Raw genomic sequence first — 16,951 nt, 5'->3', positions numbered from 1 at the left:
GCTGGAAGCTTTTAAATATGAATTCAATTTCCTCAACAGATACAGGGCTGTTAATGTTATCTACTTCTTTTTGAGTGAGCTTTGATAGTTTCATTCTTTTAAGGAAGTTGTCCATTTCCTTGAAACTGTTGAATTTGTTCAATGAGCTGTTTGCGGTATTCTCAGTATCCTTCTAACATCTGCAGGGAATGTAATTATGTCCGCTCCTTTATTCCTGTTAGCTACAATCTGGTCTCCTCTACTTTTTCCTTAGTCAATGTGGCTAGAGATTTTAATTTTTTGATCTTTTCAAAAACAGCTTTTAGTTTCACTGATTTTCTGTATTGTTTTTCTCTTTTCAATCTTGTTTTTTTCCCCCCCCTTTTGAGGGCACTAGTAATTTTTATTTCTTGACTCGTGACGATTGCACGGACGTGTTGTCTTTTACCTGAGCATTACGATGCATACGTTTTTTATGCACGTAACAGGGAGGAGGTACTGGCGGCTGCACCAGGACGTCTCGTGCTCTTCAGAGGCAGGTTACTCTGGAAGTGAAACCAACGCTTTAAGGAATTAAGGCTGCCCCGTCAACAAATTCATGCTATCAGATTTGTGAGCCTACCTTGCCAGATCAACCACTTTTTTTGGTAACAATTCAGTGAGTATTTTTCAATTATAGTTGGCATACAATACTAGTTTCGGTTGTCAAGTACAGCGATTAGGTCTCTGATCACTCCACTAAATCTAGGACCCTCTTCCTCCTTACATAGTTACTACAACATTGTTGAGTATTTTCCTTATGCTACACTTTATATCTCCATGGCTATTTTGTAACCATCCATTTGTACTTCTTAATCCCTTCGCCTTTTTACCTACTCCCCGTCCTCCCCCTCCCATCTAGTAGCCCTCAAAGTATTTATGAGTTTGTTTCCATTTTTGTTCTTATTTTGTGCTTTAGATTCCACCTGTATGTGAAATTGTGTGGCATTTGTTTTTTTGTTTGTTTGTTTTTTTTTTTTACCTGATTTACTTCCTTCAGCGCAATACCCGCTAGGTCCATCAAGGCAATTTAGTCTGTGTCTTTTAATCTGAAGTGAGGCTCTTGTAGGCAGCATATGCAGGAGTCTTGTTTTCTTACCCATTTGGCCACCCTATCTTTTAGATGGAGCTCTTCCTTCTTTTCCATTTGAGGTACTTGTTGATAAATATGTACTTAGTACTATTCTTTATTTATGTTTCTCTTCTTAAAGAAGTCCCTCCAACATTTCTTGTAACATTGGCTTGGTGGTGATGAACTCCGTTAGCTTTTTTTCTGTCTGGGAAGCTCTTTATCTATCCTTGACTCTAAATGATAGCTTTGCTGGATAAAGTAATCTTGGTTGTAGATCCTGGGTTTTCATCACTTTGAATATTTTGTCCTGAGCCCTTCTGTCCTGCAAAGTTTCTTCTGAGGAATCAGCTGACAGTCTTATGGGAGCGCCCTTGTAGACAACTTTCTCTTGCTGCTTTTAAAATTCTCTGTGTATTTAACCTTCGGCATTTTAATTATGATTGTCTCGGTGTGGTCCTCTTTGGGTTCATCTTTTTTAGGACTCTCTGAGCTTCCCGGGGTTGTACATATCTTTAGAGAAGTTTTCCATTGGTATTTCTTCAGATAAGCTTTCAGCTAAATTCTTGTTCTCCCTCTTCTCCTTCAGGTACCCCTACGATGCGGATTATTTTGTTAAATTTTTTCCAATAGGCTCCTTGATTAACATGTTTGGATTTCCTGCCATTCAGATTGGGTGCCCTCCGCTTCCCCGTCCTCTGTATCAGTAATTCGACCCTCTGCTTCATCCACTCCGTTGAGTTCCTCTAATATACTCGTCAACTCGGATAATGCATTGTTTCTGACCAGTTCCCTTTAGTAATTTCCATCTTTGTTTTTTTAACCCTGTTAAAGTTCTCACTGAGTTCATCTACTCTGTCCCTAAGTTCTTTACGCATCTTTATAACCGGTGTTTTGAATTCTGCATTGTTAGATCGCTTGACTCCCATTTTTCCTGGATCTCTGTTATGTTCTCTCACACGGGACCTGCTTCTTTGCCTCCCCATCTTGGCTGCCTTTTTCTGTTTCTACGTACTAGGCAAAGCTCCTAAGTGTCCCGGTCTTATTAGCGCGGCTTTGTGTAGTAGGTGTCCGGTGGCACAGTCCTGAGAGAGGTTCAGCTGCCGGCCAAGTTTAGCCCCCGCCTGCGCCCCTAGTTAAGATTTAGCAAGCGACCCACAGATGCTGTGCTCATAGTTGCAAGAGGCCACACCAGAAACCGAGGCCGGTTGCCACCGTGAGTGTCGCGCTGCTCAGCAAGGGGTACAGGACACGCCAAGGACACTAGATGAGGCTTGGGTGGGGCCGCGAGCTGGGAGAGGCGGAGTTTCAGGCAATTCTCTGGGTGGAGCGACCTGTTATCCAGTTTGGTGACGTCCCAGCTATGGCGGCGCTGTGTCCGCGCACTGGGAGTGACGAGGGTGCCAGAGAGGAACAATGGACACCGCGGGCACGCCTGCCCGGGAGCGCGCCTCGCTCCGGCCCTCGCTCTGCCAACGCCATCCCGCGGCAAGTCCCTGGTGCGGCACGAGGAGCCGACCCGGTGCTGGTGCTCGGGGCGGCAGGCCTGTCACCACCACGGTCCGCTCGTGGACGCGGCCCCTTTAAGAGGCGGCTGCCGCTGCCGCAGCCTCTGTCCCACTCGCTGCTGGGGCCCCCGCAGCCCGAGTCCTCTCGTCCTCGGCCCCTCCACCCTCCTCCCGTGGCAGGGTGATTTAATTATTTCTCTCCCTAGTTGTAGGGCTTCTGTCCACTTACACCCCCGGCGACTCGCCTTGCTGTTTTCTCGGTGTTTCTGTCACGACTCGCACAAGCCTCCACCATCTACGCCATCGGCCCGGTCTCCCGACTTCCGCTCTTCATTTTATTTTCCTTTCCCTCTGCTCGTGTCGGGTTTAACCTGCTCCTCTTTTCCTAGTTTCTGAATGTGGGCACTCGGGTCACTGACGCGGGCTTGTTTTCCCTTTCTAATGTACACATCTGACGCTGTAACTTTCCCCTCTACTGCTTTGCTACATTCCACAAATTTCAACGTGTTCTGTTTCCATTATCGATTAGTTGAAAATATTTTCTCATTTTTCGTAATTTCCTCTTTGACACTTGGGATTATCTGTGTGTCGTTTCAGTTCCAAATATTTGGGGATATTCCAGAAACATTTGTAAAAATTGATTTCTAGCTTAAATCCATTACGGTCTGAATGCATACTTTGTATAATTTGTTAAGGTTTGTTTCATGGCTGAGAATCTAGTCTACTTTGGTAAAAGTGCCACACGCGCCAGAAAGAACGTCCTCTGGCTGCTGGGGGAGGGTCCCTGCAGTGTCAGTGAGGTCAGACGGACTGCCGGTGTGGTCAAATCTTCCGTGTAGTGATTTTCTGCCTACGTGTATGTCAGTTTCGATTAGAATAGTTTTAGATTTACAGAAACGTGACAAAAGTGGTACAGAGAGGGCCCATATAACCCAAGCTGGGCTTGCCCTACTAACGTCTTGTATCGGTGTATTTGTCACAATTAATGAAGCAACGCTGACACGTAAAATCTGTAAATCCATGCTTTATTCGGATTGTCTTAATTTTTACCGGAATCCCCTCCAGATGCCACATGGCACTTGGCTGTCACGCGTCCCGAGCCTCCTTCTGACTGTGAGTTTCCTCGACGTTACTGTCAGGTATTCTGCAGAGTGTCCTTCGGTTGGGACTTGTCTTGTGTTTTCCTCACGTTCACAGGTCTTTGAAAGGAAGGCCACACAGGAAAAATGCCCTTTTCATTCCGTCATATCAAGGGTACAGACCCTGAGCTCAACTCATCACTGGCTGCCGGCTTTGGCCGTCTGGCTGAGGGACTGTCGGGTTGCTCCGCGGGGTCACAGTCACTCGCTCTCCTGCACTGTCCTCTTTGGAAGGGAGTCGCGGTGCGCAGTCTGTGCTGAGAGTGGGGGGCGTGCCCCTCCCCTGAGGAGCGAGGGTCTACGCGGACTACCTGGGCCCTGGGTGTGTCTCTTCTCCCCCTTCACTCACTCAATCGTTTATTTACATCACTACAGGCTTAGATATTTTATATGTTGAGTTACAATACAATAACTGCTCTACCTTATTGTGGGAGCTCTTTCAGTTGGCTCCTGTGCCCCTCTGTTACAACCTCTTACAATGGGTGGGTTTTTGCTTTGTTTTGTTTTTGAGCACTTCCTACTTTCTGCACTTTGTGAGGCTCAGACAGGGGCCCTGGTTCCCTTTACCAGAGACCAGTGTCAGAACCCAGGAGCCGGGCGCCCATGCTCGTCACTTCTCGGCCCTTGCAGCTCACTGTCTTCTTGGTTTAGCTCTTCGCACTTCATGAGTAATTTCTGGCATCCCTCACTGGGTCCTTCCTCGACAATGTCTGTGCATGAAAGCGCCCCAGCTCCTTTAAGTTAGAAACTAATATGCACTAACTTCCACCTTCACCTTATTTCTTGAGTCTTATTAAAATAATCTGCAATTTATTCCATTTTTTCAATGCCTGACTTCTCTGAATTTTTCATTCTTCACATTTAACTTCCACGGTCACTTTAATTTTTACATCCCTATCCATTTCATTTATGATTGTTCTTACCAACATATTTCCTTAAGTTCTTCTCTAAGATATTTTTCTGTTTTGCTTTGAGAAAGTCCACCTTCCAGTAATTTCCCCCAGGAACAGACCACGAGTGTAACACTGACGTCTCATGTGCTCAGACGCCCTGTTGACCCTCACACACCAACAACAGCATTTCAGGGTCACCATCCTACCCTGTTTTTCAGTATTTACTTAGCTTTCCCAATGCAATGCCCAGAAACCTGAATTGCTTTGTAGTTAACCCATTTTTTCCTCTTTATCCCTATATTTTTAAGGCTTATTCTTTATCTCTGGGATTCAGAAATCTCATCAGGATAAGGTTAAAATCTATGGGTCCCCCTTTTTTTTTTTTGAAAAATTTAATCTTTCTTAGTTTTACCAAACCTTTCTGGTCTGAAGATAAATTCTTCCAAGTCAGAAATTTCCTTCTATTATTTCTCTTATTGTATCTTCTGTTTGCTCTAAGTTGTGTGATTTTGTTTCTCTCATCCTTATGCAAAAATGTATTTTTCTCAGAGTCATTCCTCTCTCAAGTCACAATACCACTTCACGTGCTTTTGAACCATTTTAAGAGATAGCGCCATCGCCCACAGCACGAGGGGCTCAGTAACGGTCCCACACCACTTGATGAATACCTTAAGTTTTGGTTACATTATTTAAAATATGGCTTACCAGGAAAGACACAGCCAAAATTACAGATACAGTCCCAAAATTACAACATGCTTGAGGCAGTGCTGCCACAATGCCCTTCCATTATCACTGGCCAAAGAGTAAACATGCCAGGAATAGAGATCCGGGATTTGGGAAGCAGGAGTGGGTAAGACTGTTATTTTGCCAGAAACCAAGACCTGACGACCTCAGGCGGCCGAAGTGTGCCACACCAACGGGAGACCTTCTCTGTCCTCTTCATGTCCTCTGGTGGACAGGATGGATCCAATAGTGAGAACGAAAACGCAAATTCTAATCTCTGAACCACACACTGCTGACACTTACGTATACATACCTCTTCAGATCCTCATGCTCCGGGGAACAAGGAGAAACCCCTGACAATTAATAAGTAGATCAACTCTGGACATGAACTATGAAGAATAACACGACAACCGTGAAATGGCCGATCTAGAGGCACATGCATATTTCTGACTCTGAAACACTTACCACGAAGTTCCCCTAAGACCTCCAGCCACCCCCCTGCCCATTTAAAGTAGCCTCACGAACTGCAGAGCCCAGAAAACACAATCTGAAGCCTCAGGCCGCCAGGCACAGGAAAGACTCAGAAGACGAACAGAGCCTCTGCATCGCCACCGCCAGGAACACCTATTTTCATTTTCCATGAGCAAGAGATAAGTTTCTTGGTGTGTTTGCGCCATTAGACGTGTTTGTGATGTATGACAGTACTTTCTAGAATAGCGTTTTTTAACTACTAGAAAAACTCAAATGACCAGGATCCAAACAGTGCCACAAGTAGTGTTCACCAAACTGTGTTTTTCAACTGCATCCCTAGGTACCACATCCGTGTAGAATAACGTACGGTTTACACAGCAGAAAGAGATTCAGCACCTGACACCCAAGGGCACGATGTGGTACCTTGTACCAGGAGCTCGACCTTCAGCTTTTAAAAGGCCTGAAAGCGAAACAGAACGGCTCATCCTGGAAGATGAAAGCGGAGCTTACGTTGGGCGGCGTGTCTCGAGCAGAGTCAGCAGTATCTGGATGGCACTGACGATGGCTGATTCGTTTTTCTCCTTGTGGAAAATATTTGATAGAAGCTGCTCTATGATTTCTTGCCTGGGGAAACAAATCAAGAGTCAAGTGCTAATGGTAACATCACTTAACAGCAATGACTTTGGAGAAAAAGGTCCCGGCACCAGTGAGACGCACCTTATATAAGCACTCGGTATCACCTGGGCACGTTTGTTTCACCTTGACAGTATTTTGTTTTTATACATTTATGAAAATAGGAAAGTGATCCTGCTTATTGTAACTATACTCTCCCACACATATATTCTCTGACCCCCTTTCCTCAGCAGACTCACCTGGGCTCCGCTGGCCTCTGTCCATCTTGTGGAGAGCCCAACTATTTCAAGACTGTGTCACCGCCCATTCTGACCAGGTGGCTGTGGTGGCAGTGGCTGGGAGGCTGGGGTAGGGGCATAAGCCTCAGAACCCTTCGCTCCCTCAAGAAAAGGGGGATTTTTCAAAAAGCCTAATTAGAACCCATAAATGTTTTTCCACTAAGGCATTAATGTATAATTAAAGGCCTAAAACAGGTAAAAGAGAACATCAATTGTTGCATTTTACTCTATAATTAAAATTTAATAAATTGAAATAACACGAGAGCAATGAAATGAATGTGAATCACGGCCCGAAAGGATTCTGTACAGGCCTTTCCCTTACACTGCTCAAGTATATACGCAAGGTCACGGTTAATGGCAACCGCCAGGTAACCTGTGAGGTAAATTTATATGGACCCTCTCAAGGAAAACCTTAGTTTCTTAGGATCTCAGCAATTTTCAGAATCTATGTGGATTAAGAAATGGAATCCCTCTTACAATGTGACACACAGCTGGGCTGTCCTTGATCACCTGGCAGAGACGCCAGTCATCCCAGGGTACAGCTGGGCTCACTGTGTCCTAACACCAGTTCCCTGCCAAGCGAGGGCAGCAACTAGGAGCGACTCTCTCTCTCTCTGGGGAAAGCAACTGAACCTGGTATCTAAACTGACTTCAGAGGAACCTCCTGCCGGAAGGAGCTTCCAAGTACTCCCAGACTGGCACCGAAACTGCCTGTGAGACCTCTCTCTGAAACAGCACTGCGACGGTCACTCCGCGCACAGTCTCCAGGATGAACACCAGGTCTGGGTCTGGACTCTGGAAGACGGAGCGAGCCCCTCTGTGCAGTGGACACGCAGAGTCTTCACACTGCGGCCTCGACCAGGAGGAGGCCGACGTGGCACCCAGCTGCGGGCGTCCACCTTGTCACTCAGGCGCAGACGGTGCTCACACCAGACAGTGCGGTCAGTACTGATGCCTGAAGGGAGCGGCCACAAGAGGTGCCCTCATACTTCATGGCTACACCAAATTCGAAGTCTACAGTATCACGAAAGTATTCTAACAGACGAAAACTGTATAATAACCAGCAAAAGAGTAGCTGAGCCACACCAAGTCTTTAAAGCGATAAGCCATTTGTTCACATCCAGGGTCTTTACCCACGCCTCTGAGACGAGGGCTCGCTTCTGTTCTGTTTTTTTTTTTGTTTTTTACATGGGAAGCCAGGGGAAAGACTTCTGCAAAACTCACGGGCTCAACTGGGATCAAATCCAAACTCATTCTAAGTCCGTTAATATCAAGAGTTAAGAGCTGCACAGTCCCACCCTAACCCACTTGCTTTTAAAGAAATTTTTGAACTTGAAAATTTCCCGCAGAGCTGCTACTGCACACATTCAGGTTAAGCCCAGACTGCTTCCCAGGCTAACATCACTGTCTCACGCTCTGGTCCACGTTCCCAGAGGCAGACGGGTACCCCCGCCCGTCTGCACCACCTGCTTTAACCTCAGCTCATTTCGAGGTTTTCCTTAAGTGCTACCCTACACCTCTACTTATACATGTGGTGTCTACACACGCGTGCACACACACAAAACCTGCACCCTGTTTGGCATAGCATAAAGAGTCAGGCAACCGGTGTGTACACTACGTATTGCCAGTAGATCGGCCTAATACACAGCACTCTACTTTTAGATAACTTCTCAAACGCGTAAGAACACTCAAATGGTCCTCAGGTTCACCAAGCTCACAGAAAGCAGGCTTCCGCCACAGAGCATCTTCTCTAACAGACACTGAAAGAACCCCGCAGAGTGGGGGGGAGCACGCCTGACGTTTAAGGGGGTTGTTCTCATTCTTGGGAAGTGTGGAAACAGCATCACAGTCTCCTCGCCACTGCGTGCAGCGAGGGTTTACCTCAGTGACGGCATGGAGCAGCGGACTCCCGTCCCTGTGTCTGAAGAAACCTACTCCATCTCACAGTGAATGATGTCGATCTGAGCGCATACCGATCGCATCAAACCACAGTCACCTGACCCAGGACGAGACAGGCCGAAATGCATCAGCGGGGCCGCACGGCGCCAGCGGCTGGAGGCCCCATGTGGTTCACACCGAGGCATGTGAACAGAGGCGGCGGCGGCGCTGCAGACCTCAGTGATCACCACCCATCGGTCGGACCCTCGGGGTGAAACTGTGCCGGCTGAGATGGGAGCCACGCACCACGGGTGGCCGCCTGGCACTCAAAAAGCAACCAGTCTGAACTGGCCTGCCATTAAGAACACGGGCTGAATTTCTAGAACTTTATCCACAGGGAAGAATGTGGAGTACAGTCATCGCTCAGCTCGGAATCCGCGGGGACCGGTCCCAGGACCACCCCGCCCCCACGGCCTACTGCACTCCAACGGCAACCCCAACACCACTGTGGTTCCGGGGTGTGAGCGTGAAGCGCCTCCCACGTCACGAAGGAGTGCACGTGCTGTAACGCCGGCGGTCACTGACGTGGGGCCGGCAAAGGAGCGTTTCGCTCAGGAGCTGATGAGCTCCTCCCTTCTGCTACTTGAGAGAACTGGTCAGCTCCTTCCTACTAGGAAGACACCTGTCTACTTCTCAGGAGGTGCCTGTCTCTAACTTGTTCCTTGCTTCTGTCACATTTGCCAAGTGAATAATACACACGAATGTTTATTTTAATCAAGGGGTCCCACAGTAGTTAAGCCAAAAGATGCAAAGGAACCTCAATGTACAAGAGGACTGAAACAGGACCGAACAAAATCACTGAAAACAACAGAAGCAAGCCTGCCACTCATACTCTATGCTAACCGTATGCTCACGTTCCAGTCACTCATCAAAGTAAGAGAATACCCGCTTTCTCTTTATGAAAATAACTCAGCTGTATGGATGCAGTCAAATGTATGCCCGTGTTTGATACTTAATGAAAATGCATGAATCTTGGCCATTCAAAAATTTCAAAACAGCACACCATCCCCCAAGCTGTCCTCCACCTAACCATGAGATGGCAGTTCACTAGGAGGAATTATCTAGAACTAAGGGCAGAAGCAGGACAAAGAACTGGAACACACATGACATGTACCCCTTGAAGTCAGGTCTGCTCCGGGGCCCTTAGCTACCTGGAGACACAGCGAGCCCTAAGAAGAGCTTCTGGTAAAAATCATTCATCACAATAGGTCAGACCGGTTTGTACGTAAGACGTTCTCCACCACAGACATGGAGGCAGTGAGTAAATGACGATGTCTACCCACTCCTGTGACGTGCAGAATTCCACTTAAGCTGTTTGAAAAGTTCAAAGCTGACAAAGAAGTGTCAGTTACCTACACTCTTCCCCTGGAGGTCGCTGGGCACCCTGAACGCCTGGGGTCGGATGAGCTCTCCGCCCTTCTCCCCCACTCCAAGGCAGTGTCTCCCAGGGCCACGAGCCCCGCGTGAGGAACACTTACCGACCGCTCCGCACGGGAACACCGAACAGCATCAATACGAAAAAAGAACGAGAAGAGGATTTCGAACGTACTTTTCTAGAGTGGCGAGCAGAGGGTCTGGTTCTGTGCTGTTCTGAATTTGTAACATCTGGTCTCTGCTCAGGCGAACAATTTCACAAAGTGACTGGGACGCATTGGAATGCCGCTAAAGGGAAAAAAGTACAATTTTCACTATAAAACACATCAGAAGTCAGCTTTATAACAAAAAGGGGGGGAAAAGCTTAAGAAATAACACAAATGAATATTGGCCATAAGCTGCAGTGAGGAAAAGTCAAGCTCAAAAGAAATAACATGTAAAAAGCATGAGTATTTCATTGTCAGGCTAATGAGCTCTACTTAACAATACTGCACAGTACAGAGTATATACATCACTATTTGTGGGGAAATGTGAAAAAAGCTTTGGCAAGGAAAAGTTGCTGTAACTGAATACTTGAAAAAAATATATTCTCCAAATATAAACTTTTATCACCTTTCTGGAATACATCAACAGGTAGGAAACGGTACGTCTTTTCCAAGTGTACAGAGCGTTTACCTTAGAAGAAAGCTCTGACATCTCAGCGCACACACGCCACGCTCTGTGGCACGTGGCGCTGAGCGTGGCCTGCGGCACAGGCAGAGCAATGAGGCCCCAGCACGGGTGACGACGCAGACCGGTGTCGGTGTCAGAGCCCACCGACTGGAGTCAGGACCCCAACGCCCTGTAGTCAACGGAAACTGGTTGGACAACATCAGCCTGTGATGCGCACTTTGTACAGAATGAGACTATCGACAGGACTGTCCAATGGACAAAATTAACTTTCTTGCAAGTCAAGTAAGGAATGTGCTGATGCCCCAAATGCTTTGTCCTTCACCAAAGAACTTGCTGGAGAGCTGGGCTCCTCCTCTGTCAGTTCTCCTGGCCCCTGCAGACAGGTTTGACACCCGCTGGGTGACCGAGCTCTTCTGCTCCAGAACGTGATGGAGCAGCAAGCAAGCCTCATCCACAGACATGTGCTCCCTGGGAACGGGCGGGCCGAGCTCCTGTCGTGACCTGGCACGTGGCCACGCCGGCATGTGTCCTCCGTGTCCACAGCAACAGCACTGCGCTGTCCCGTGAGGAATGACGGGGACGCGGCGGTCCCCTGAACAGCACTTTCTTTCCTCCGCTTTCTCTCCCGCTTCCCTCCTCCCTTCCCACCCTCCCCAGAGGAAGGGGCGGGGCGACACCCACTGAAATAGAAAACTTGGCTTTCTGCGAGAGGGTATCCTCCGTCCTCCTTTGTGCTGCTCCCCCATGGTGCTCACTCTCCCATCTACACTACACCCTAGAACGTAAGGGAGCCCCCCGCCCCTTCCCTCATGACATACTCTGCACCTTCTGTAAACCAACTGCTCCAAAGATATTAGGTTGAACAGCACGGAACTGTCATGTCTGTCGGTAGAAATGGTTGAGTGCTGGCAATTCCTATGCCTTAGTCCCCTACTGAAGGTGGCGACAAGAGCCGCGGTAGCGAAGCCGAGTGACAGCCTCCTCTGGAGCCACACCAGCTGACCCTGGCGACCCCATCCTGACAGACGGACCATCGGCACAGGGCCCAACGTGCAAACTCCAAAGCAATGCCACCTTTAGTACCTAGGACAAAGCCAAACCTGCCAGAGCACAAAAGCTGGGCCAGGAAGGATGGTGACCAAGAGCCTGTCACTCTAGGGGTCCGACAGGGTCAAAAGTGACCAAGATCCCAGTGTGATGCTCAGGAGACTTTGGCCAAGATGCAAAGAACAAATGCAGACGTGGCCACACCCCCTGGCTGAAGATGGGCGTAGAGGAAAAGTGCTGTGGCCGGAGGTGTGTGTAAGGACGACGAGCAGGTCCGCACGAAACCCCCGCTCCGGAACGGGGCCGGGGCCGGGGCTCGCCGCCTGCTGCGCGCCAAAAAACTTCTGGACATTTATTGGGTATAAGCAAATGCAGCCTTTCATGTTTAGAACACTTTCAATTTTGAGAATGCCAGGTTATCACTGTGCCAGCTGCCCCCCGCCCTCGCACCCCATACACTTACGCTCTGGGCCCGATGAACATGGCTGTCTGAAAAAATCAAGTTTACAGTAACACAGGAGAACTTACATCTTCTTCTTGCGATGGATGAACTATTTCCACGAGCCTCTGGATAATTTTCTCCTCATTCAACCACTGTAAAACATTATAGAAGCAATCATAGCAACGAGCGGCTCTCGTTCAAGCCCCAGTGAAGGTTAACATACTTGGAAACAGCCAGCACATTCTAAGCAGGCTGTTACTGCTTTCTCTGGACTGTGAACACTACAGGAAATTAAAAGTCCCCCAAGGAAAATGCCAGTGAAGAGGTGGTTTTAACAGCAGCCAGCAGTAGCAACTCCTCCCCAACTTACGATGCGCGCATACGAAACTTCTGTACATCGGCTCCTTAGCTGGGGGTAATTCTGGAATACTGGGCACTAAAGGGCCTGTACCATGGTTATTGGGGGGGGGGTGGACATATACCTTTTCTATAGAGGAATGTTCACTTTAACGAGAGCTAAGAAAGACTGAGAAAAGCAGTGTTTAGTAGCAAGTCTCTGGGTTAAAATGCATGTTGAACTTTTAGATTCCAAAACCACCACAGGAAATGTGAAGAATGGGGGGCGGGGACACTTCAGAAGCAGAGTTTATCTGCCCTGTCACATGCTGGCAAAGAGCTATTATTATGACACGGAAATCACTTCTTCACCTACACATGGCATGCTGCTGAAAATGAAACCGTGCGGCGGATACTAGGGAGAACCAACGAACACTCGGCCGGCGTAAGACCGGTTCCACGAGGAACAGGACACCGAACTACGGAGGCGCTGGCCACCTAGAGAGGACACACGCGCGCACAGGTGCCGGGGGTGCTGGAGGCCGAGAAACCCAACCCCAGTTGCTCAAGGCACGGGGAGAAAGCCTAACGCCGGCTCCGGCTCCCGAGAGACGAGCAGCGCCCACGCGGGGCCTCGGAACAATGGCCCGCCCTGCGGCCCGCCCGGGGACCGCCCGGGGACCGCGCGAAGCGCAGAGGGCCGGGCCGGGCCAGCCTAGCGAAGTCTAACAGGTTCTGGCGGAGGCGCGGCCCGTACTCAGAGCGGCAATGTCCCTGAAGCAGAGGATGCTGACGCCTGCGTGGAGGGGCCGCCCTGGGCAGTCCCCCCACCCCACTGCCTCCACAGCTAAGACAGGCACGCACACCCCAGGCCACTCTGGACTCCCCCTCGCAGTGGCCCCGCATCGAAGTCGGCCCGAGGCGCTTCCAGCTGCCCGTCCCCCGGCCGCGCCGCACCGAGCCCCCTATCGCTGCACCCAAAGGTCAACGCGGACGTGACCAGGGCGAGTCTAGAAGGCCACGCGGAACAGTCAACCCCTCCGCCACAGTCCGAGTACGCAGGCGCCCGTCCCCCTCGTCCTCAACAGTCCTCGGCCTCTTTCCACACCTGCAAACACCTAGAAGGAGCCAGTGTCCCAACTCAGGACCCTTCCGCAGGCAGCTCCCAGGATACCCACTAGGTCCGCTCTGCTGCTTTCCTCACAGGGACTCTGCCCGGCAGACGCCCGCCCTGCTCTACGGACACGGCCCCGGCCCCCGGCCGGGATGGCCCCGCGCACGCGCCCTGCCACTGAGGCCACTCCTGCCCACCTCGGCGGAGCCGCCCTTTCCCTGACGGCCCCCTGACAGCCTCCCGTCTCTCCCGGGCCCTCGGTCAGTGACTAAAACGAGCCTTTCCAGAGAAACGAGAGGGCCCTAAGGTTCGAGGCGGAGGTGGAAGGGACTGGGGAACGGCCCTGGGGAACGTGGAGAACGAGGGGGGGACGAGGGAGACGGCGAGGCGGCGGCGCGCACGGGAGGCCTGGGAAGCCTCGCCCCCCGCCCCCCGCCCGGGGTCCAGCAAAGGCAGCTCCTCCAGACACACACGCACCCTAAAATAACCATCTCCCCAAATTTCAAATACGTGCCCTCTGCAAGTAAACTGTTTCCTACTCAGCCCAGGCTCCTCGGCACCCACGAGACCGTTACCTCCGAAGCCCGATTCCCTGAAACGCCGATGCCTCTCCTTCCTGGCTTTCGGAGGTGGCCCTGCAGTGCGACCCTCTTCTCGAGAAGCCTCAAAGCACACTCAGACGAGGTTCACAGCCCCAACCTCTCATTCCGGTCTTGTCACCGCACCAGCTTTGAGACACATCCTCAGCCCACTCCGCCCCCCGCCCCCACTGGAAAACCGACCAGCAAAGGACAAAGACACACCCCAGGCTCCTGGCATGTGCCACCTCAATCTTAACCCTGCGGAACCTGAATCTCTTCCTGTCTCGGAACAACCTTCTCCCCGACCCTCCGCCTTGCCCCCAGTTTCCCAGCCAACCTTCCACCGCCAAGCCCCGGGGCGCCCCCCAGCCCGCCTGTCCCCACCGCGCTCCACGACAGTCCCAATTCTACTCACATTCAGCACGTCCTGCCGGGGCTGTGGCGGCTCGATGCACGTCAGGAGCCTGAGCAACAAATCCATGATAGCTGACGTTCCTATGTGCTTTATGATGAGGTCTACAAAGTCACGTTTCTTCTTTAAGAAATCCACGATCTAGGGGAGAAGAAGCCAAAAGTGAAAGACAGGCAACCGGGCACTTCAGAATGCTTCCGAGCCTGACCCCCCAGCGGCCCGCACTCCCGAATGCCACCCTGCTGAGTTCGCAGTATTATGTCAATTTGGAAAGCCTGCTAACTTTTATAACAGTCAACAATCCCTTAGGAAAAATCTCCCAAATTATCACACATTCCCAAATACAAATACACCTTAACAAAATATTCTTTTTACTTTCATTATTAATTCTCAGAGAATAAAAAATTGCATACCCTATGAAAAGCCAGACAATATACCATTTCAGTTTATAAACAGAAAGCAAGTCCATTAGACTTTGCACTAAAACTCAGAATATTCGAAATTCTAATTATATTCCAGCAAGCAAGAGAAAATAATTCAAAACATAAGGATTTCTACATCACTCGAAATGACTAACTCACCTGTTACACAGAAACATCACACCTGGACCTTACTTCAGCAGTTCACCTGATTGGATTCACACAAGGAGAGCGAGTGTGGGGCAGGCTGACCGTTACACTGTGGGGCTGCGACCATGGTAACAAAATTAGACCCCCGCCCCCAGGGTCTTCTGCGTGGGAAGAAGAGGGGGACTGTCTGTCCTGGACACCCTCGCGTGCCTCCTGACTCCTGTCGCCAGCACGAATGGTCTACTTGCAGGCCCTGGGAGCAGCAGCCCGGTGAGGCCCGTGTGGGGGCTGCTTAACTCAGTGTAACAGATGAAGAAACTGAGGTTCAGACCGGTGAAACATCTTGCTAAAAACTAAAAAAACGGCTGCTCTAAAATTTAAACTTAGATTTATATGTCTCAGAAGCCACAGTCCTGCCATTATTCGGCATGAAGAAATCAAACGACCAGATGACGATGAAAACTGTTCCACACAATGATTAATCACCACGCACTGCTTCTCCAGACAACGAGGTTAAATGTTCTCATATAAACCTTCAAGAAATTATACATAATCAATCCACTAGCAAACGAGTGACATAAGTTTTTGAAAACACGGTAGAGGAGAGAGGAGGAAAAATCACATGTAGTTTCTGTGTAGTTTCAAAATACTGCGCAGTGTCAGTGGTAAAAGCACTCGGTCTGGAGCCCAAATGCGTAAATCGCAGCTAGTGCCATGGACAGCACGATGTCCTGTGCAGAGGGCGGCACTACCCGGGCGCTAACTCGTTTGACACTGGCGGGGCCCTGCAGCTGGACTCCTGCTCCGTATCGGCTGAGCCAGGTGGAGTCCACGTTTTGTTCACTGCTAGCAGCTGCACGTCTCCTTACTAACTCATCAAGTGAAGGGAAACCTTTATTTACACTCATCATTCTCGATAGGATGGTGTGGCCTCTTCCTATCGAGGCCTCTGAATCTGCTTGTTCTCATTCGAGGAGTCCTGAACCAAGAGGCACAAGGCGCAGCAGAGCGACGGGCCTCACCTTTACGCAGATGGCACGTCTGACCTTGGAGGCCAATGCGAATGCTCAGAAACAGTCATGACACTGAAAACTAGGACCCACGACTCCGGGTCCCCCTCACACACAGTGAGGGGGGAGCATGGTGAGATGCGAGGCCCGTTCGCTAATGACTGCAACCGCCTGGCACTGCCCGGTGCGCAGCTCAGGCTGCTGGGATGACCTGCACTTCCCAGGAACAGTGAGAAGTCCTGTTACTTCTCATCGAAAGGGAGAAGAGAGAAAGACGACCTGTATTATAGTAACCATAATTTGGGGAGTATTATCTAAGAAAAAAAGAACCTCAATTTCAATACATTTAGGAAAGTAATCCTGCTCAATGAAGAACATGAAAGAATGACCTCATCTTTCTAAAATAAAACGTGTATCCACTTCACCTTGGCACAAAACAGACGCACTGGGTTTAAAATAGTTCTAGTCCCTCCCTGTCCGAGGGCAAGGACGGGTCCTGGAGTCTACTCTCCCCTGTGAAGGGTGCCAGGCCGCTGAGTCTGGCCACTGGCACCCGTCAGCACACCCTTGCTCGCTGCTCTCTGGCAGGGCTGTTAGTTTGGACTTGGGCACCTGAGGCTCCCTCTCCATGCTCCCTGGCTGCCCGTCTCCATAGAGACCAGACCTCCTGGCAAGCAGCCCCTTTCACACCACGTCCACTAGAGCAGTGGTTTTTGAACGTGAG

General features: G+C 49.9%; 1 protein-coding gene across 25 annotated transcripts in view; it reads right to left on the bottom strand.

Annotated features, from left to right (window-relative positions):
• The window catches only part of PPP6R3 (protein phosphatase 6 regulatory subunit 3), a 110,531-nt gene that overhangs the window by 45,170 nt on the left and 48,410 nt on the right, over positions 1–16,951 (bottom strand). For all 25 annotated transcript variants that reach the window (XR_004950855.1, XM_036220678.1, XM_036220682.1 and 22 more), the window contains 4 exons: positions 14,652–14,789; positions 12,292–12,357; positions 10,220–10,332; positions 6,332–6,445 (listed from right to left, as the gene is read on the bottom strand). Coding sequence is in view for 24 of the 25 variants with exons in the window: in XM_036220678.1 (XP_036076571.1) it covers positions 6,332–6,445; positions 10,220–10,332; positions 12,292–12,357; positions 14,652–14,789 (431 nt within the window). In the remaining variant the exon portion in view is untranslated. The remainder of the gene's footprint in view (positions 1–6,331; positions 6,446–10,219; positions 10,333–12,291; positions 12,358–14,651; positions 14,790–16,951) is intronic.

The sequence above is a fragment of the Rousettus aegyptiacus genome, unplaced genomic scaffold, assembly GCF_014176215.1.
Source record: "Rousettus aegyptiacus isolate mRouAeg1 unplaced genomic scaffold, mRouAeg1.p scaffold_m13_p_5, whole genome shotgun sequence".
Taxonomy (NCBI): domain Eukaryota; kingdom Metazoa; phylum Chordata; class Mammalia; order Chiroptera; family Pteropodidae; genus Rousettus; species Rousettus aegyptiacus.
Note: the sequence above shows the minus strand (reverse complement) of the source record. Positions and strands in the feature narration are given on the sequence as shown.